Genomic DNA, 21,877 nt, shown 5'->3' on the forward strand with positions numbered 1-21,877 from the left:
CGTTTGCTTCCCCTAACCACATCTTGGTGCAAAGAGGTGCAGGACTGCACCGATGCCTGTCCACACCAGGGCAAGTACGTAAAAAAAAAATAAAAACGTAGGTGCTGCACCCCAGACACTTGCAATGTGCCACCCCAACGCTTCGCACAGCAGCAGTGCAATTCTCTAGGGCTCGCAGAAGCACGATGGATGCTCCCAGAAGGAAACCTGAGCCAGTGCTGCTCTCCGAACGCGCTTCCCACAAAAGAGGCAATTTTACCCACGCTGGCTAGGCCACAGCCCACGCTTACATCTGCACAGGTTTCAACGACCACGGTTCAGTTTCCAGCCCGTGTAGATCAAGCTGTGGCAAAAATTCACAATGGGAACCTGTGCCACGTGCAGGAAGGAAGGCTGGGCTGATCGGCGGTGACTCAGACGCGCTGGCACTGAGGAACAAGCTGACAGAACAAGCAATTAACAAATTAGCTTTCCGCTCTCTTCAATGAGCATTACAGTCTTACAAACACCCAAAACCACAGTGTTCGGCTTCTCCCGCGCAGGCTACACCTGAATTTGTCCAAGCTTGGCTCCCCAATTTCCAACCAAGCTCACCTCCTGCACCCCCAGACACTGTGCTGTCAGCGAGGCCCTGCTCCGCTTTTGAAGGAAATAAGAAAGATCCCTAGGGATTGGGAAAGCTGCTCTTCAGAATGGCTGGTGATTTTTGTCTCAATCTTTCTCCTTTAAAGCCGAAAACGTTTTTCCCCGACCTGCCAGGTACTTATTTTCCACCGGGACCTCAGGTGAGGAAACCACTGTGTTTGTTCTCAAAAGCTCAGCAGATTTTGTACTTCATACAGAGGAAGTACGTAGCGTGATTTTGAAATTGGTGCAAAACCAGTTAATGTTTAAGTACGAAACCCTTAATAAGTCAATCTTTAAGTAAAAAAATCCAACCCGTTTGGACTCTCCTTTTCAAATCCCCTTTCCTACGTCCCCTCTGGGCTAGCAGAGAAGGAGCAGCCCGTGTGATGGAGCATGAGCTTGGCTCACAAAAGCAGCCCCTCCATCCCCACCCCACGCTGCTCCCACAGCTTCCCGAGGCTGCAGGAAGAATCGGGGAGGACCAAATATCTGCTGAGCACCGATCCCAAGGTCAACGCCTCTTTTCGGAGCCACTTCATCCCAAAAACGATGAGCTGGCTCTCTCAAAGGTAGCTCGAAACGCAAGCGTGGCTGCTACACGCCGAAACATAGGGGTGTCAAGTGGTGAAAGGCAGGGAGCCCCCTCGCAGAGAATCGCAGCCACTGCTGCAATATTAATGAAGCTCTTTAGAGGAGGGAGGCGAAAAAAGGACTTTGAATAATGCATTGCAGGCACCGGTACATCAGCCGTGGCTTCTTTATGCGGGAGGCAGCTGGCATTTTAAAAATAGACAACTTTAAACTTGATGGGGGTAGCTCACCCGAGGAGGAAATTATCCGCAAATGAACCATCATTTCAGGGGACAAAGCCGATAAACAAGCCGAGCACAAAGAAAGTTTATGAGCACCAGGGCTCTGAAGCAGTGCGGGGCTGTCAGCACAGCCCTTGCCGACCGTGAGCAACCAGCCTGAGCGATGGTGAAGCTGTGGGTGCCTCAGCACATCCCGGAGCCTCCACACTTGTGGAGCTAATTGGAAACCGGGGGTCCTCGGGTTTTGGGACGGCATTAAAGGCCCCATTTCTCCAGCACAAGTACACCGATTTTTTTTTTCCTGTTAAAAATAAGACAAATGCATCCCAAGGGCAAAATGCAGGAGAGCAGCGCTGAGCAGGGCACCCAGGAGCAGAGCACCTCGGCGCCTGCGCCCACCGCAGGTGCACAGGAGGAGCGGCTGCCGCGCTCAGCCTGCACAGTAAATAACTGCGGCCTCATTAGCAGAGCATTACAAATCCAAGATGCAGCTGGCACAGGATGGATTTAGCGTGGTTGTCCTATTCAGCATCCACATAAATCTCCTTTCTCTGGCGGCTAAGCCTCCACTGCACACAGCCGCCCTGCCCGGCGCAGCTGAGCACACGCACAGCCAGCCATTAGCAGCGGCCAAGAGGCTGGTGAGCCCCCCCACACCGACCAGTAGCTTTCCATAAACCTCAAACTGGGGCAGAGCCACGGGGAAAAGAGGCTCCAGTGAGAGCTCTGGCTCCTGGGCTGTCAGACAGACTTAGATGGGGGCCAGAAGTGACTGGTTTTAAATGAGAATATCAACACGCGAGCAGCACCAGAAGCCCAGTGACAGGAAGGCAGGAATGGGAATCCTTACACACAAGCTACCTGTTACCTGGGAAAGAGAGACCAGATCATACTGGTGGGGCTGTAAACCTGCCTCTTGGCTGGAGAGAAGATTGAAGAACACAATCAATGTTTTGCTGCTTTGTTCGACCAGAACGCAAGCTAGAGGCATCCACAGGAACAGATTCAGAGCAACTTCAGGATTTTCAGTGTTATTATTGTTGATTTTATTATTATTTAAGTTAGACATACACAAGAATACCATTTTATTATTTTATATTTCAGGGCAAACTGCTTACCATTTGTCTTTCCATTCCTGAAACCCAAAGGTGCAGCCCAGGTGTGCTTTAGAAACACCGACAGACATGTCAGGAACAAAGACAAAAACTTCAGGAGCACAATATTCTGAGTAACTACAGCACTTCATAAAGAGAGCTTCAAAATAAGTGATGCCAGTGCTCTTCCTCCACCAAGTATCTTTCTATGTCATCACAGGTCAAGTTACCTCAATTCTTCCCATTTTTCTAGATGAATCACCTTTCACATACTGTTTGCTGAAATACAAAGCAAATAAAAATAATATTTGAAATAAAACCTTCTGTCTTTACAGGCATCCTCTGCCCAAAGTTTTGCCTCGTTCAAACTTGAATTTGAATGCATCAGGAATGTGAATGTCCATGAAAGAAAGCAAGCGCAAATCTTTACACTTTACAGCTATCCTGTGCTTTTCTTGCCAGTTTCAAAGGCAGGCAGACAGTTCATTGCAGTACACTCACCAGCGAGCTAGAGGAAAGATCAGCGATGGGTGGTGTTATGACACCGATATTCTCCTTCCCAAACAGGTAATGAACTGCCTTTTCCTCTCGCAGTGCTCGTTAGGCAGACCACACGAAAGGAACCTGACAATTTCCATCTACCAGAAAGGCTGACACGCGAGGTCGAAGCATTACTACAAAGATCTTTTTGCCAGTCACCTTCTAATATACATACAGCTCTTTGAAAAGGGAAGGCACCGCATTTAAACTCTGGAGTTAAGCATTGGGAGGAAGGTGGTTAAATCATGAATCTATGTAATGCACACAGCCTTTACCATCATTTCCTAGGTTGCTTCTCATGTCCATCAAGAACAGATTTTATCCCCAGCACCTAAGATAGCGTATGGCATAAGAGGAAAGCACCTTCCTCCCCAGCCAGCTCCTGATCGCCCGGCTGGAACAAGGAGGGAAAGAATACACTTCTGACTGCTCAGGAGACACCTGACCGAACCAAAATTCATTTGTTAGGGACCCTCTACCCCCTCCTTTCTCAGCTGGAAGGTTGGAAGGCCACTAGCAAATTAATGAGCTACTTCTCAAGAGCAGAGCTTAAGGAAGAAGTGCAAGGGAGAGTTGGCATTAAATACTTTTATCCCTTCAGCAGCTTAGGTATAAAAGCTGGTGCTCCCTTCCTTGCTGTTCTCCAGAAGGCATGCCATGGATCTATCACACAGCTAACAGAGAATAAAAGAGACAGAAAAGACTCAGCTGTAACCTCCAACAAGGGCAAGTGCATTTGACCATTTTGCACAGTCATGTATTCAGGAGCTCCTGGAGCAAGCGAGGATAAACTCACCTCTTCTTTCCCTGAAAGACCGACCGTGCAATTCTAGTTCCATCTCCACTAATGAGACCACGGGTGCAAATGCAGGGTATGTGACTGGGCAAACATTTAAGTTCACTGCTCAGAAAATATCCTTGCAGCAGTTCTGGCTATCCCAGGAAGAGGCAAACTTACTGCAGTTCTCAGCTTGGTCGATTTGTGAGCAAAAATAAATTCACAGTGTGAACAGCAATTCACCTGCTTGGTGTCAAACACTAATTGAGAGATTCGGAATAAATTGCAATAAATAAATAAATGTCCTCTGGCTGATTATTTAAATTATACAATGATTTGCTCATCAGGAGAAGTAAGTATGTGTATCAATATATGTATGAGTAACACGTCTCTCCAAATGGCTGAATATCACTTCACCACACCATCTATGAGATGCCTTCAGAGAAAACCAGTAGTTCAAACATTTTGGAGAGCTTAGATTAGCGAGGATACTTAGAGCACATCCACAGTGCACACAGTGCAGCACTGGGGAGCTGCTGTACGTCTGGAAACAAGACAGACAAACCTGTGCATCCCTGGTATACAGCCAACGAGTCCTCCCGAGAGGCAAGGAAGAGCATGTCTTTAATCCTGACCGTGTTTCTTCCATGATCTGGGTGCCTTTGAACACTCCTACGCTGTGCTTGGAAGACAGGTCGAGCTCAGAGGTTGCTCAGCTGTCTTTGCAGAGATCTGGGCTTTGCAGTCCTGATTCCTTTCGGATTTGGATCTTCCTTACATTACAGTTAATTTCTGCCAAACTAACAGACTAGCACAGAATTACTCTCCAAAGGCTGTACCCAGAAACAGGGCTTTGCAGAAGGCCACGCAGTTGTATTGCTTATATCCAAGATGGTAACACTCCTAATGAAGGGCACTTTTCTTCCAACAGAATGAGCCTTGAAATGACCTTCAGCTTCAGACTAGCAATGTTAAAGTGAAAACATGTGGAAATACTGTTAAACATGGTAATTTTTATGACAGCATTGCCAAGGTGACTCCTGTCACGCTACGGAAGGGCTCTTAGTCCACTGTGAGCAGATCCCTTCTGACTTTCTAATGCTGAACATGTGGAGAAAAGACTTGTTAGCACAAGCAATCAGGTTTGGGAAGAAAACAGACAGAATAAATCTTTGTGGTGGAATCCTGAAATCACCCCAAAGAGAAATTTCTGAAGTATCTCAGCCCTTCCTTGAAAACTCAGAAGAAGGCAATACGGTCACTTGAGTCCTGGGAGCTATTCATTTCTATAAGCTGAAGTGACTGCCTCGAGGCAAACAGCCTTCTGCAGAAGAAAGCCAGTTCACAAACACAGAATGGCCCAAAGCAGGCTTTAATTACCTTCATGATGACTTTAACACCACATAAGGCAAAAGGTGCTTTAAGTGGAGGGAAGCGTGTTTCCAAAATAAGAGGCCTCGCATTAAGTTGGTAAGAGGGCCCAAGTATACCACTTGTCTCTCTGTTTCTTGAATAACCAGAAAAACTTCTGAGTGAACCCACACAGAATTTGGCTTTACCCTAGACTCAAGCAACGAAAGTACAACTTTCATAACCCAAACCGAGAGAGAGAAATGGTTCCAGTCCAAGCCGAGGTGAAGTGTCTTCCCCTTGCCCAGCCGCCCAAGGAACAGGTCTAATCCTGACAGGACCACCTTCAGCATCACTGACTGGACACTTTTCATGTATTTTATCTACTAAGGATTATCACCCTACTGTAGGGAAAAGAAGCCAGGGCATTACGTTATCCCATAGCTGACATAAGCTCTGGTCACCGTGCATGAAGCAAGGACTGCTCAGCCTCTGTCCATCCAGAGGGAAGGAAAAGGGTTTTGATTCAGGAGGAGGACAGAATAAAATGAAAAAGGACAGCCACCTCCCTCACAGAGATTTGGTTTCTTAGTGTCAAGAGGGGATAGATGTTAGTTAAGAAATACACTGTCAGAGCCCTCAGAAAGGCCTTATCTACCAAACCTCAATCAGAAGGCCACATCCAGGCCTTCCTCTCAGCCTTTGCCTGCTAACACCCCTTCTTCGCAAGCAAGCAACATAACACGGTACACAAAGCAAGCTGTAGATTTAGTGGTTTTGGCAAAGGAAGCCTCAGAGACCTAGCAGACCCAAAGATTACCTCAGCAGACTGTGTTTAAGATCGCAGCTTTCTTCTGCTCTTTTCCCCTGCCCCATTGCAGATGCACCTACAGCTACACCAGAAAGCCACCTCAGAGTGTGGATGGTGCTGCCTGCCCCACATTAAGAAGAAATCACTCTTTGACACATCCCCCTTTCCTCTTTCACCCTTTGCCTGCTACAGTATCTAAGCATTTCAGTGCACGAGCCAGGCTAGAAGGGGGAAAATTGGTCCAAAACATCTATGACTAATTCTGTTTTTTTTTTTTCTCCTGCAGCTTTTCATCAGTTACTACATTTCAGGCTATCATGTGGTATGGCGCAAATGGAAGTGAGATTACATAATGGCACCGACTGCTCTGCTCCATGTACTTACGTTGTCACACAGGACTTTTGATTACAGGATAAGCCGAAAAGGGGGGAAAACAGCAAGCGCAGCAATTTCTTCTGAGCAGGGATATAATTTCGATATTACTGATATAGCCCAACGCGAACCGCATCCATTAATTCTCAAACATGCCAAGAGCTGGAATAAAGAACACCACAGATCAGATGCCCCCAATTCCAGCGGAGTTGTGTTCCCTCCTGTGAGATGCTCATGCAGAGATCCAAAACACGTATGTAGACAACAGTGGCTCCCACCCTCACAATCCTCCCTGTCCTAGCTAGCATGGGCCATCTGCTACCACTTAGCAGGCAGCCCCACTAAATACAAGATCGGTACCACTTACGTGAAAAGGACGACTTAAACTGCCAGCAGAAATGCTATTACAAAGCCTTGCCTAAATTACAGTAAGAGCAGCTCGTAATTTACCCATTTGGAAAGGACAATTTAAACCATGCCAAGCGAGGTGATACAAGATAAGAGACTAGGAACTAAGCACGGGCCAGTCTCATTCTCTACCTGATACCACTCATGGAGGAGAAGTAGGAAACAGAAATCATGCTGGAGCTTACCTAACAATTCCCTTTTTTAGATGGTAAGATGCCGGAATACCAGAGGAATTAATGACCTTTTGCAAAATAGAGTCCCTGCTGAACCCATGTTCACCAGCCCGCAGAAGATAAGAACAAAAAGTGACTGCTCTAAACTATCCTGCTCTGCTCTCTGCCCATCCAACCTAGCAATAGCTATTACAAGAGACATTAGGATAAGGCTGCGGTGGTGGAGGAAGGGGCCATCAGAAGAGAAAGAGCCTGCCAGTCACCCAAGCCTGCTCAGCTTCAAAATGAGTAATAGGATGAACGATCAGTGCTTTCCATCAGCTGCCCCCCTGACACCACTAGCACCAAACAGCAGAATACACCTCAACCTGCGGATAGTTAAAAACCTTAATTAACTCTGACATAAAACCAAAGGTACTGAGCGTTCATTTCTTCCAGACAGGCCTCACTGTGGGTGTGGGAGAAAGCAAAGACCTATAGTATAGGCTACAGAGCAGGCTCTCAGCACAAACTCACTTCTCCTTGAAGAAATCCCCAAGCTAAGTGCTTCCTCTGAGTAGTAACTTACCCGACACCCTTCCCCTCACAATCTATTCTGGTTTTCAGTGGCAGCTTGGGAACCTGACTCTGTCTGTAGCAGCACAACTCAGCCTGAGCCCAAGGAGGTGCTAATGCACTTTTCCTGCACCAGAGCAGACTCCAGAGAGCTGCCATCCCCAAGCAGACTGCACGTTGTAGCTGTCCGATTAAAATTCAGCTAAGAAAACTGCCAAGAAGTCTTCACAGTTGTCATAGCATCCATTTCACAAGTAAATTAGAGACAAATTAGTTAAGAAGTCAGTCCAATTCCTAGGAGCACTTGGCAATCTCCCTGAGAAAATCTGTGGCAAAATCCACAAATCACAAAATTCTGCGTGCTGGTCTTTACGCAGAGCTCCACGTTAGCAAAATCCTTCTCCATTGATGCCCACAGGGAGGTAAAAATAAGCAAACTAGCTTGTTCTGAGGTCGACGCTTAAACTCGATCCTGCTTGCCACACTTGGTACATACCATGGAGATCACAGATCACAGACACTGAGCGCAGTGAGGATGAGGACATTCCTAAGTTAGCACACCGTTTCCTTCCTTTGGGGTGAGCGTGTCAACAAATCCTTTTTACTCACCAGCCAAATCACCTTCCAAATTAGAGGCGGATATCCATTGACAGAAATGCGCACTTATTTCCCTGAAGGAAGCCACCCTGCCCAAGGCGTGAGGGCAGGAGAAGTGCCTGCATCCTTCCCATGCAACTGGTGGCCCCTCACCATGCATTGGCAGCTCTGCTCCCTCCTCCCAACACCCTGAGCAACCCGATGTGCTGGTTGCAGTGCATCCCGTACGTGGCTTCAGAATAAAGAAGCATCGCAGCCTGCCATTTCATAGCTCTGATACAGCCAACTGCTCCATCCAATAATTTCGTTCTGCAAGCACTATTCATTAGGCTTCTCAGAAATACTCCCTGTACTCTACAAGCTACCTTAACAGCAGGGAAAATTCAATTTTTATTTCAACTCGCTATTCCAGCAATTGAAGTAAGACGTCAAAGTGAGCCCTACTATTAATAATGATTACAGTCAGGGGCTTAAAATAACTGATTTAAAATGGTGCCCAGTTTGACTGCCAAACTGTTCCTTAGACATCTTGCTTGACTTGCATCAGTGTCTCCTTCAATAAAATGGGCAGAACGACTGTTATTTTTCACGTACTACCCGTGGAAAATAAAGCTGAAGATTTAGTTTTCCCCTAAATAATTACCCAATGCCTCTTAAGAACAACAGTAGACAAAATAAAAATAAAAATAATTAACCTAACAGGAGCAGCCAGGCTCCGTTTTTTTTTTTTCCTTCTGATTTTAATCCAAACAACGTGCACTCTGCCATGCCCTCTGATTCTGGTCATAATACTCAGCATTTATTCATCTACCAGCTGACTCGTGCGTGATCCCGCAGCACACTGTCTCATCAACACATCCACAGATTGAGTATTTTGCTCTTGCGTTTTTTAGTTTAGGCTTTGGTTTTATTGAAGTTGCAATATTTTACACACAATTCTACCTCTTTTGGGGTCCATCTAAACTCCAGTAGAAACACCACCCTGGAGAAATACACATCTTCTTGCAGAATGGTGCTGTGCTGAAAAACTGAAGGGCAAACAAAACAAGTCTAGAGACATAAGGTAGAACTTAACAAGTCTTCTATCTTGACAGTTAAAGGGAAAAATAAAAAAGGTTTATCCTGCTTTGATATCCAGCACAAGAATGAGTAATAAAAACCTCCCAACTCCAACTCTGACTCTGCCATTGATCCTTGAGTGAAGCCATGACAAGCCACAGGCTGTCTGCTGCAATTTATGAATCAAGGTTGGCTTTGGCAGATGGGCCTTAACTGAGAAACCACTGACTATTTTATGGACAAATATCTTCAAACTTCGGTGTGCTACTTCCACAACTCCTAAACTAACGAGCCTCCTTTGATTTAAATGTGTGATGTTATCTTCTCTCTACATGGCTTTGTGACTTCCACGTCATCCTCACGAGCAATGGACAGCAGGACAGAGAAGTTTTATGGTCCTCAGAAACCACACAGATATGGTAAAATAGTCTGAGTTAGGAACAGAGCAGGTACCAGTGGCACTGCAGGTTTAAGATCACTAAGATCACTGTTACCCACTTTATCTTGAGGGGAAAAAAAAAAGAAGAACAAAAGAAAAGGAGCAGGAGTGAGTTATGGGAACTCTGTGGTATCCAAGTGAGAAGAACATTCTGTTTCTCCATACCTGAATATTAACCATGAGAGAGTTTTAAAAACAATCAGCTAACCACGTAGGACAGTCTGCTCATATATGGTTCCCACTGATTTTAAGCAGAGCAAGATGACCTTGCGAGAGATTTTATACTTTTCATATGGACAAGCCTCCGTCTACCCACACACAGTCATCAGCCTCAGCTGATTTAATTCCTAAAATGTCATTTCATATCATATGCTTCTGCTTACCAGTACAGCACTAGTACCAGATACAGAGCAAATATGCTTTCAGAAGCCAAGTGCTACTGCTAACCAAACTCTGGCTTGGGTGTACAACTGGCCCGATGGGGAATGGTGCTAGAAGCAAAAATGGTTAACTGTCTGTTTCTCGTTAATGAGGTGGCTCTTCTATCATTACCAGCTTGAACATTTGCCTAAAAGCAAAGATACAGCACAGAATTTTGAAATTCTTCCTGATATCCTTCAGACGTATAGGCCTGCCGTGTTATGCATTTTATATATTCAGCAGTGCTGAGAAAAAATAGGTAGTCATTTTGGTCTAACACCGGGCATGAAACAGCAAAGCCCAACATTTCATGAAATTAGAAGAATAAATCAACTTCATGGTTGCAGCTCAGCTGCATTCTTGATCACTTTGGGACTGCACTGTTCTAGGAAAAGGCCCAGCTCCTTACTTTAATACTGGATATCCTTCAGGGTGCAGGGATGAATCCTTTCTGGTCCCTTGGCAATCTGAGGTCAATGACTGAGGGGGGAGGGAATACTTTAAATCTGATACTTCTGTTAAAAAATAGCTATGGAGCAACACGCTCAGGTTTCGGTACAACAGGGACTGAGCGCGTTTTAAGCTCAAGAGCATACGTCTCTCTGCATAAGTACTGTAAGTATATCATGCCAGCTCTCAGAAACTGAGGCAACTTTTCCGTATCATTTTGGACAATTTCACCAGCTGAAAACTCTCTCTCCCACAGACATATCTATTTTAAGCACAACTACGTTTCACGAAAGCAAGCAAGGAGCTGTTGCCTACAAAACACAAAACGCAGGGAAGTGGGAGGTTTTATTTTTGTTGCTGGTTTCAGCTGAAAAAGTAAAATAAAATAAAAAAACATAATTGTGGGATGCGACACTCCATTTACGACCAGGCTCTGCTCGCCCGGCACATCTCTTGCAGCTTGCCACTCCGCAGGATGGCGAGTACCATGGGACTGCTGAGGTCCAGGGGCTGCTTGCTCACCCCTGGGCTGATGCAGGGACCATCTCACACCATCTCACGCATCTGCCCTGGTCAGCACAGCCAAGGATGCACACTGCACAGCAAAAGCATCGCTCTGAAGTAGCAGGAACAAAGGGAAAAGACTTGAAAAAGAACATTTTCCCGTAAGAAAGCATTTACCTACAAGCCTGCAGGCAAAGAAGCACTATCGTATACCATCCTACCAGCAAAAGGCTGCTCAAACACTCTAGAGCACTGCAGAGGTGCCACACATGCCCAGCAAACACAGTAAGACCTAGCCTTGATCTTACCAACCTTGACAAAAATAAACCAGTAATGCCGTCCCTGCAAACCACATTTTTTTCCCTCTTGAAAGGTGTGACCTTCTGTCAGTACATCCTGATCCAACCCCTCTGCATCGCTCCTTGCTTTATGAGAACAGGGAGCAAGGAATAAATTTGGGCTTGGCCTGTATGCTCCATGAAACAATACCGAACCACTCCTGACAGCCAGCTCCCCGGAGTCCTGGGATCCTGATTTCTTCCCCACGAGTCTTTAAAATGCACTTGCATGTGACTAAAAGTCTGTAGGTGAGGCATAGATGGCCTGTAAGCTGCTCTGGGATTAAGGAGATCAATTTAAGCCTTTACGTCATTTTGCCTGCATAGTTTAACTCAGCAACTTTTCCTAAAGCATACAAGAAAGAGAAGCTCAGTCCCAGACAACATGGAAGCTGATCTCAACATCAGCTAGCAACTGCAAACTGCATCTGCATCAATTGACTTAAAAAAACAATATCTGTGAATCGTAAACAGAGAGGAGGTAAAAAACCACACCTCCAAACATACAATAATATCAGTTGTTGGGTTCCTATCAGGCATAGATTTTACAGGTAAATGTAAGCACACACTGCAATCAATGCACGCCACAGAGCAGGAACTACCACATGCAGCACGGGGCAGCTGCAACAGCAAAAATGACCACGTCGTCGAGAAGCAGAAATCAGGCTGAACTTCAACATCTTGAGGCTAACTTGCTGGTATTTTGGTTTCTTGTTTGTTTTCAAAGGGAGACAGAAGTGACACGCACTTAATTATGTTACAATTCCAAGCCTAATTAGAGCCATTTAGATGTTAAGTACTATTGAAGTGAACAGCATACAGAAGGATTGAGTGCCCATCTTTCCTTCTGTTACTACTTGCCTGGAAAGCGTCCTCTCTTGTATCTTAACCTATTCTTGTATCTTCACCTCTTGTATCTCACCCTAATAGAAGCTGCAATTTTCCTGACAGATTTCTGGTGTTTTGTCTTCTGATGCGGTGGTGGCCACAGCAAATTGTAATGAAAACCCTTTTGCCAAGGCATTATGAGGGAACAAAACAGAAAGCATGGGATATTTCCCCACGCACACACTTCCACCATACTGGAAATTTGCACTCATCCTCAATCACACGTAGCTTTTGGAGTTCCTCCACACCTGTTTCCATGAACTATGCATAATGCCCTTCACATTTGCTTTAGTGGGGTCAGAGTAGAGCATCTGATGTTTCACATTGTCCTTCAAACATGCACAAAATCGCTGGCATACATCGTTGCGGCCTGCCTGAGGCCTGCAGGTGCAGGCTCCCCATGGTTGCTATGGGACCCGCCTCTCTGGTTTGGGCCCCAAGCCCCAGCCATGTCTTCGAAGCAAAGGAGCTCCTCACAGCATCAGAAGGGCAAGCCTTGGTTCTGCCTCGTTGGACTGATTCAACACATCCCGTGACAACTGGTGATCCTATAATGGCCTAAGTTTAAAGTCGAGGTCCAAAGAAGAATGTCATCATTGTCTGGAATGTTCCGGAACTTCTTGCTTCTTTGAAGATTTTTTGGGGGTTAGGTCTTTTGTCACAGACAGGTTCCATCTCTGAGAGAACCACCTCCATCAAAGATTTCAAGTTTTAATACAGCTCCCATTTATTTTTATAAAAACTGACAAAATGACTGCTTTTTTTTTCATATTCTGTTGCCAAAAACGCTGAAAGGATTCTTCTAAACACCTCAAAGTCCCTGCCAGAGACCAACCCTTTGGAAAGTCTGTCCAAATAATAAACATCTTCAAAAGTTACCGAAGGATTAAATCAGCGCAGTCAAGCTGAAACTTCAGTTGCAGGCAATGCATTTAGGTCCTTGCAATAAGAGTAATTTCTAGCGTACTGAGGATCAGCTGTAAACATATTTGGCTGGAGGAATTTAGCACAATTTTCTGCTTCCATGTACTATTTCCTCTGATGCGGTACTTATAATCTGGTCAGGAACACGATCCTGAGGAACTTGTTAGTTTCACTGCTAACTGCAATCCCCTGGCATCAGCAGACCTGAGCTGCCTGTTCCTATCCAAAGGCATTCAAGCCCAGGGGATTATCAGGGGAGCTTCTGCACTTTCCAGTTTTAGGGAAATGTAAGTGCTCCTCTTCTTGTGATGTTCACAAGGTTTCACCCTCTCCTCCCCTCTCATCCTCTGCTACATCACACACACACACACCAAATTTCACCTCAGGTCTGCTCCCAGGATCCACAGCCTTTTGCAGATTAAGTCCGGCACCTCATCATGCCACAGGAAGGGAGGGAAGGGGGGGCACTTGCTCATTTTAAGGATTTTAGTACTGTCCCCAGAACTATATATATGGAAGAAGAACATCTGGAAAACATCTTGCAAAATGTTACAGGGAAATTACGGCAAAATTAATATTAACCGCAGATTAACAGCATCTCTTGGGTTCTTTTATTGCAGCTCCTAAAAGTCCTGTGGCCTACTCCCAGAGCTCAAAGAAGCAGCTCATCTATGAAATAACGATAATCCAGCAAGACACAAGCATGCCATGCTTCGTACTGTGCTTCAGAGGCCCTTTAGTACACAAGAAATGTAAATGCTTTGCTCTCATAACCCAGAATTGCTACAAAGGCACTCTCTGCAGAACACGCAAGCCATCTGCCCACCATGGTGAACGAGAGCTAAAATAGGAAAGAGGCCTGCTCCACAGATACGAAGGATTTGTTCTCTGAGAGATGATTAAATACTAATTAATAGTGATAAGCCTAAAGAAATGGCACTATGCAAATAAAAATGGCTTTACGGTACCTGTCATCTGCTCCCTACAGTCTCCTCTGGAGTATCCTTCTAAACATTTGAGGTTTGCAACGCACTGAGGTCAACAAGATTTTCACCCACAGATTTGGTGGATGAAGAACAGATTCAGTAAGTACTACAGTAAAGCTAGCACCTCTGTAACAAATCGCATTGGACTTAAAAGCATGTGGAAGACTGAAGGAGATGTTTCTACAAGCTCACATGCACAAACAGCCTCTCTAGATATTCATCTATTAACTCATTTGCACATAAATTTGTAGGACAGTTGCAACAACAGAAGAAACAATGATAAAAATCCAGGGATGGAGACAACTAACGGTACCAGGTAATCTAATTTACTTCCCTGACAGCACAGGGAATTGATAAACAGTCACATAATGAGAGATCAAATCAGATTCTTGGATCCATTTTAAATTCCCTAGGTTTATCTACGATAATTGCCTCCATTTCCTTGACAAGCAAGTCAGGCATGAACCAGCATCCAAAAAGAAAGGACTCTATTGCTTTCTTGACCAAAAAGTACCAACAAAACCTCCTGAGCACTCTTCCCTAGAATTAATATAGAAGCTCTTTAGACCATACAGCCATTTGCTTTGAGCAGTAAGCAGCAGAAGTGTTTGCTACACAGATAGCAGGACTCTGTAACATCCCTACCACATCACCTGCAAAAGAGCAAGGACTTCTGCCATTGCCTGTTTATGAATTCATCCTGTGTCTTCTGAAATATACTGTAAACACTTCAGTCAAGCACTATCCCTATTCACCAGTCCAAACTGATCTATCATGCATAATAGTTACCATGCCCAAACTAGAGAACTGTCCAGATACAAACTCCAGGATCAAGGTGTAGCAGGTAGCTCATCAAGACAGCATCAGAGTTACAAAGACAGCAAGGTAAGAAGGACCATTTAGCCAAGCAAAGCTAAATTAGATTTTTGTATAATACTAATTTGCACCACACATACATTTTCAGAACATGAACAGGCAGCAGCAATGGAAAAACTACATGGATTTGCCAAAGGATCTGCTCCCAAATAAAATCAATTAAACATGGAAAAGCAATTCTCTGCCAAGAAGGAGAAGGACATTAGGTCTGGAGGCCCAGCAACCTCCTCCCAAAGCCCTCTCACCCAGGCATCCCCTGATGCAGCCATGGCACTTCTGGCAGAGTCCAAGCCTAAGTCACAACTTTGTCTTTTCTATTTACTCGCACTTACCAGAGTTGTCATGCTAGCACGGCTCTCAGGTTGGACCACAATTAAGGGATTTTTATGCTACAGCTTCAATAAAAAGAAGAAAAACCCACCCCAAACCCTAAAGCTGAAACAAGCTGGATGAGTACCCCAAAAGGGAACCTAGAAAGCTGACTCTGGAGCTATGTTTCTAAACACCATCTAGCCTTTTTTTTTTTTTTTTTTAATCTAGTTATTTATTTAACCAACAGAAATCACCTTAGGCTGTGCTGACAAGAAAACACCATTATCTTTAATCTTTCATGTATGTCATTATGTGAATGGAATGGGAAACAACTGAATTAGGGAGGCAACTGCATGAGGTTTGTGCCCAAACAACAGAGCACTTCAAATCCATCAACCTGCGGATAATGTGCATTTTTGAAAGAGTGATTTTCCTGGATTTCAGATAAATACATACAAAAAAATGAAATTTCTCTCAGAAAGTAGAGCAGCTTTGCAGGAAACTGAACCACCAAAAGACACAGCAATCTAAACTACATGGGAAAGCTAAAACATTTCCCAGGATACCTTCTTTATAACTGTTCAAACAATTAAAAATAAATAAAAGAAAAAAATATAAGCATGATGAGAGAGATTAAAAAGACCGGATACATGCACAAACCAATACAGAAGCACCGAAAAAAAAGTTCTGGGGAGAAAACTGGTAATCCTAGTAACCCAGCTGGACACTCACAGTAAAGATGACTAATGCCGCCAGTAACTCAAAGGGACACACAAAGTTAATGCCATATTATACTGAACAGTCTGAACAGTATTTGAAGAGGGGTCAGCAATTCAGCCATAAATTCGCATTACAGAGCAGGCCATCACGCTCGATCTTAGTCTCGGGCATTTCCCACGAAACGCCTTTGAGCTCCCAAAACCACACGCGAATGCCACCTGCTCCTCCAAACCGCTGCAGCGTGAGGACCGGGTCATTGCAGCGGTGCCAGAGAAGCCCCAGAAGCTGACAAGGAGTGGTGAGGATGGCCCCGGGGCTGCTGCCAGCCCTGGTGGATGTGGAGGGAATGACGAAGATGCTCCCACCCCCCTGCTGCTGACCTCCTTTTCTGGGAAGCCTGCGAGAAGAGGGAGATGCAAGAGCTGCTCTTCCAGATAAAATCCCCCAAGCCCCTGTGACAGCAGGGAGCATCCTTCCATGACTCTCCTGTCACCTCCACAGGGAGGTAAGGACTCACGGGTCCATTTTCCAAGCTATAAGAACTAGGAAAACTAAATTGCTGTTTTGCAAATAGATTCTTTAGTCTCAATTCTATCACAGTTCAAAGGGCAGAATGAGTTCTAAGAACCCGATTTAGTATCTCAAACATTGATCTTGGCCTGAAGATGCTCTTCCAATCAGTGAACCGCCTTGCAAAATATCTGAATGGAAACTCTCCTTGCATGCTCTTATTGCGTTAATTAACCTCAAGAATCCCCCATACCAGCAGAGCAGTACGAACAAAGCACTCATTCGAGTGCCAAGTGTCTCACAGGACCTAAAATCAGAAGCTAATCACCTTGCTACAGGGTCTGTTTGGGACAACAATCAGATTTGTGTACAAGAAGAAAACCATTTTCTGCAGAGGTATGACTTTAAGGACCAGGGGATGCATGCCTAAAGCTTCTTCCCAAAACACTGTGAGGCAGGCTGTTAATTTAATAACAAAATATATTCCAAAGCCTTTGCAATGAATTACTAAGAATACATACATTTTAAGACATCAGTCCATTTAAGAACTAGATAAATAAAAGGTTTAAGCATTTCATTCCCATATAGAAAATACACTTTGAATTCTAACCCAAAATTCATCTTCCCCTAAAAATAAGGCACGTGATATCTCAGATTTCTATGCAAGCAATTTATGATGCCCAAAAGGAAAAAAAAAAAAAATAGCTAACAACCAAGCAGTGTTTTTACTGCCTTTTTTAATCTACTGGTTCCAAACCAGATGCGTTCAGTACAGCATTCTGATTAGGAAAAAAATGGCTGTTGAATTTTTATTACTACGTCCCTTAAGGAGCAAAAGCAGTAACCCTAGGCATTTAATGTGTACTATGAATAACAATACATACGAGGACATAAAAAGCTTGTTATCTCTGTTTATGGAATTTTTCTACCATGTTGATACATTTATGGAAAGAAGTTGGGAAATACGGCGAGGGAGAGGAGAGAAGGCTATCAAAATAACAAATACTGTTAAATAAAACCCATTTGGAAATGAACAAGCTACGCAGTACGAAACATGAATAAGCTGCGTCTCCTCATTACCACCCTGCAGCTCCCATGTAGTCAGCGAAGCCTCATTTAATGCCTCCACTAAAAGCCTCCAGCGACATACATCTCACCCACTGATAGAAAAAGGCAGCTCGGATTTAACCCTGACAAACTATCGCTCATGATAGGCACAATCTGCGTGCACAGATTTCCCTCTTTCATACTCTGTGACAACACAGAGAGTTCCTTTTCGGCGTTTCGAAGCAGCTTGCCTGGATTCAAAGAGGAGCCTTCCCTCCTGGTCCCCTCGTGCCACAGTCCACAGCCACCCGGCCAGGCACCCGAAGGGCTCCCACTGCACGTACCTCCCTGCCACGGGACCGCTCTCCTCCGTGTGTTACACTGCAACTCCATCCCCCAGCAAGAGACAACAGGGAGCTCCTCGAAACCTTTATGAAACGCGGGACTTTCTCCTGCAGAAATTGGCTTACGACCTCCCCCAAAAACAGGGGGAAGCTGTCAGGTGAAAAATTCTACAGACCAGCCATTTTGCAGCTCTGGTTTGTTTTGCTCCCAGTATCTGGATAAATCCAAGAAATCAAATTTTAACACAGCTCCTTTTGTTGAACCTTTCCCATAGTTTCAGCTTTGAGAATTCACTGAGACCAAGTTTGAGTTACTCTGGCTCTGGAGCCAGTAGCGTGTGAGAATAAAAAGGGCCCTCCAGAAAATAACTGAGGGGGACGGAGACAGTGCTGCACATCCTCCAGCTCCCAAACTTGCCTGTGAAAAGAAAAATAGGATACAGCCAGAGAACACCATGTTTCTGCTGGACTCCTGGCAATAGGTGGAGCCTGCTCCAATTTATATTAAGTGGGTCGATTCAAACCCCCAAAAGGGGCCAAAAATGTGAATTAGTTTTTGTTCTCCCATGCTGAAAGGGAGGACCCATGATGAAGACTTGGGGTCTGCTGTCAACTACTCTTGATCTTTACCAAGCCTTTTGTTGTCTTCTCCCACTGAGATCTGTGTAGGTTCCCCCAGGTCGGTGCCCTGGGAAAACAGATACACCACAGAGCACGATGGAAAAAAAGCCACTTCTTTTTTGCAGGTTTCTGTCTCCAACCGTTCATTGTCCTCCTCCTTCTCCAGGCTCGAGGAAGAAGACAGACAAACTGATAGCTGTCAGGCTCTAAGTGCCTCAAGAGCCACCAGTGGGCCATGCCCTTGGGGAAGACCGGGATGCATGGGAGCCTGACAGCCTGTTTACAGGAAAGGGATTTGCAGAGGAGCATCCCACCAGCACAGGCACACTGCTGTGGCCCAAACCAGAGCTCAGCTGTGTTATTTACCCTGCGCAGTCCCAGCTGTCAACCTGGCCTGGCATCAGCACAGCCCGCAGCGCAAATGCCCTCAGCCAGCTGCTTGGCTTCACGTACCGTTCTCTCTTTTTTAATGAGATTAGCCTTCGTGAAATGTGCTGGCTCAACGGGCACGACGATTTAAGCCCTCTGTTCAGGGGGTGTAATGGATAACAGTGGTCACTTTTAAAGAGACGTCATTGGTAAAGAGCCCACGAATTCACCGGAGTTCCTGCAGCTCCTCCGTCCTCGCTGGAAGGAGAGGGGCTTCTCGCAGAGCCGCCGGGCTCGCAGCATGCAGCAGGGTGAATCCTCACCTTTGGGGACGTGCGTAAACTTAGCAGCCTGCCTACCTGCGACTGGCAGCAAGGATGTCCACGGCAAAAGCCAGCAGCGCGCTGCGTGGCTACAAGTGTGATCAAAGAAAGGGGGGGGTGTACTGAATGTGCGTGGGGAGAGGGGGTCTGCAGCGTGGGTATGGCTCCGCAGAATGACTTTGGGTTGGTTTGGTTGTTGTTTTTTTGTTGTTTGTTTGCTGAAGCATATGGAGGCAAACAGGACGAGTCAGGGAAGATGTCAAGTATCATGGCGAGGCACCCGCACGGCTTTGTTGGGAATCAATTCCTGAGCAGCGTGATGAAGCTCCGAGTCACCCTGCTCCACTGCCGCCTCCCCCAGCACCAAAGCCGTGACAAAACGCTGGGAGACAACCAGCCCTGCCCTGCTGCCGGCCGGCAAACCCGCTCAGGTTTGCCTGATTATCGCAGCTCCCCATCCCTACAGGCACACGGACCGGGGCGCCGCCAGCATCCCCCCCGCCGCCCCGTGAATGCATCTGGGTCACCGGGGCGGGCTGCGAGGGTTATGAAACGCTGGGAAGGGGGTGCAGCAAGCACCGACGGGGGGGCTAGGGGAAGGAGAGGGGGCTGGCGGCTTTCCCCTTGCGGCGAGGAGAGGGGAAACGCGGCCGGGGGGCAGGTGGGGGCTGCCGGGGATAGGGAGGGAGGGGAGAAGGGGAAGGGGATGGGGAAGGGGAGGGCGGCGGCACCGCGGCCGCGCCGCACTCACCCAGAAGACGAAGGAGTAGATGATGAGGAGGGTTTTCAGACACGTTATGACGGGTTTGGTCTCCATTCTCCTCGATGCCATAATACTGAGCTCCCGGCTGCAGGCTGGGCGCGGGAGGAGGAGAAAGGAGGAGGAGGAGGAGAGAGGGAGGAGGCGGAGGCAGCGGGAGGTGAGCTCAGCGCTCGGCTCGCCCCGCCGTGCGGCTGCTCGCCGCAACGCCCTGCCGGCCCCCGCCACACCGCCAGGGGGAGAGCGGCCACACACGGCCCCGGGGATGGCCCTGAGGCAGAAAATGTCTCCCTGAGAGACACTGCCCGCAGCGAGGGGACGAGCTCCGTGCGGAGCCTGAGGGAGCAGGGCTCCCGCAGCTCTCCCCCTGACACCCCCGGCTCGCCCCCCTGACGCCTCTCGACATGGCAGCTCTTGGGCTGAGGTGTAGTTGAGTAAATGTTGCCTCAGAAAAGCAGCTGGTGAAGCTGGGATGCTGCAGGGGCCTGATCCCTCACCTCGGCTTCGCCTCCAATCTGGACTCTGTCCTAAAACTGCTTGGATCTTGCCTGCCTTCCTTAGGTGGGGCTAAATGGGGCTGGCGGTGTGGCTGCCACCAAGGAAAGCTCGCTCAGAGCCAGTGTGTACATGCACCCCGTGCCCACGTGCGCCTCAGTGACCTGAACTGCTGCAGCAAGATCACGGGCATGTGTGAAGGGAAGGCTTTTGGGGTTTTCCTTTCCATAGTTTAAGCTTCACAGGCTTGTGTGCATTGAGGTGAACGCCAGAGCATGCCCCTCCTAAACGGTGTGCCTGGACACCCCCAGGGCAGCGCTCCACGCTATGCCTCTCTTAATTTCGATTAAAATCGAAACAAGGTCAACCTCCTCGAGCTACAGAAAGATGCAGTTCACACAGCTGAGACATCCCAAGGTGATAAACCAGGCTTTACCATTCAAGGGACGATGTTTAGCAGCAGAGAGAACAGAACGGTCCCTGAGCAAGCGCTCTTGCAATGCGCAGAAGTTTCACCATGAAGAATGCGGCAAGATTTTGCTGGGTTTGACTTATGGCTTTTAAGAGTTGGTTATTTTAATGGATAGCCGACTGTTTGCAGAAACAATGAAGGCATTTAAAGGATGCTTGGAGGGGGAGCGTGCTGCAGGAGCTACTGTTTTTTGAAGCATTCACCACTTTTGTGGAAAATTTGTATGACAGATGCATAAATCTTTGTTGACTTGGCCATTAAAATGTAAATAAGTGCAGTAACTGCAAAAAATTATATTGACACTAACAACAGTTATAAATATTCACTGTACAAAAATTACTGGAAGATTTTTGACAGAAAATAGCTAAGCAAGAGCAGGAGAGACTTAATCTGCCTGCCCCTCACACATGGGCTTTAGGAAAGATAAATGCTGCTGTCACAGGCTGGGGGACAGTAACTATTTATTCCAGTAGCTATGGTTGTATCTCCCCTCCCCTTCAGGTGTTTTTAATAAAGTGCAAACAAAACATAATATCAACCAGAATTTACATATCCACCCAAGAGGAAGCTATCTTGGTAGAAGCAGGTTTTAACACAGGTGACGGCTCACATTTTTGCTGATAGTCTGCCATTTTAGCCCACTCTGTTTTGCAGTGCCTAACTTGAGATACTTAAGGCGTCTGAGCTTAATCTTGGGCATCCTGAGAAGTGTTGACCATTAAAATATTGGCTTCCACTGCATGGCAGAGAGCAGCACAGACTAAATGACCATTTTTTGGAAGCAGGTGTCTCCTGCTTCCTGGGACTATCAAATGTATCTTCTGTTTCACACCCCAGGGGCAGAGGTACAGCAGCAGAAGAGCTTAGGGGAAGGTCAAGCTCATTTTGAAAGAAACATCAATC

At 46.3% G+C, this 21,877-nt stretch overlaps 1 protein-coding gene across 1 annotated transcript in view; it reads right to left on the bottom strand.

Moving 5' to 3' along the window:
* The window catches only part of TSPAN7 (tetraspanin 7), an 80,234-nt gene extending 60,077 nt beyond the window's left edge, over window positions 1-20,157 (bottom strand). Inside the window, exon 1 of the mRNA XM_068686460.1 lies at window positions 19,999-20,157. Within this exon, the coding sequence (XP_068542561.1) occupies window positions 19,999-20,079 (81 nt within the window). The 5' untranslated portion in view covers window positions 20,080-20,157. The remainder of the gene's footprint in view (window positions 1-19,998) is intronic.
* Between the last annotated feature and the right edge of the window lie 1,720 nt (window positions 20,158-21,877).

The sequence above is a fragment of the Anas acuta genome, chromosome 1 (assembly GCF_963932015.1).
Source record: "Anas acuta chromosome 1, bAnaAcu1.1, whole genome shotgun sequence".
NCBI lineage: Eukaryota > Metazoa > Chordata > Aves > Anseriformes > Anatidae > Anas > Anas acuta.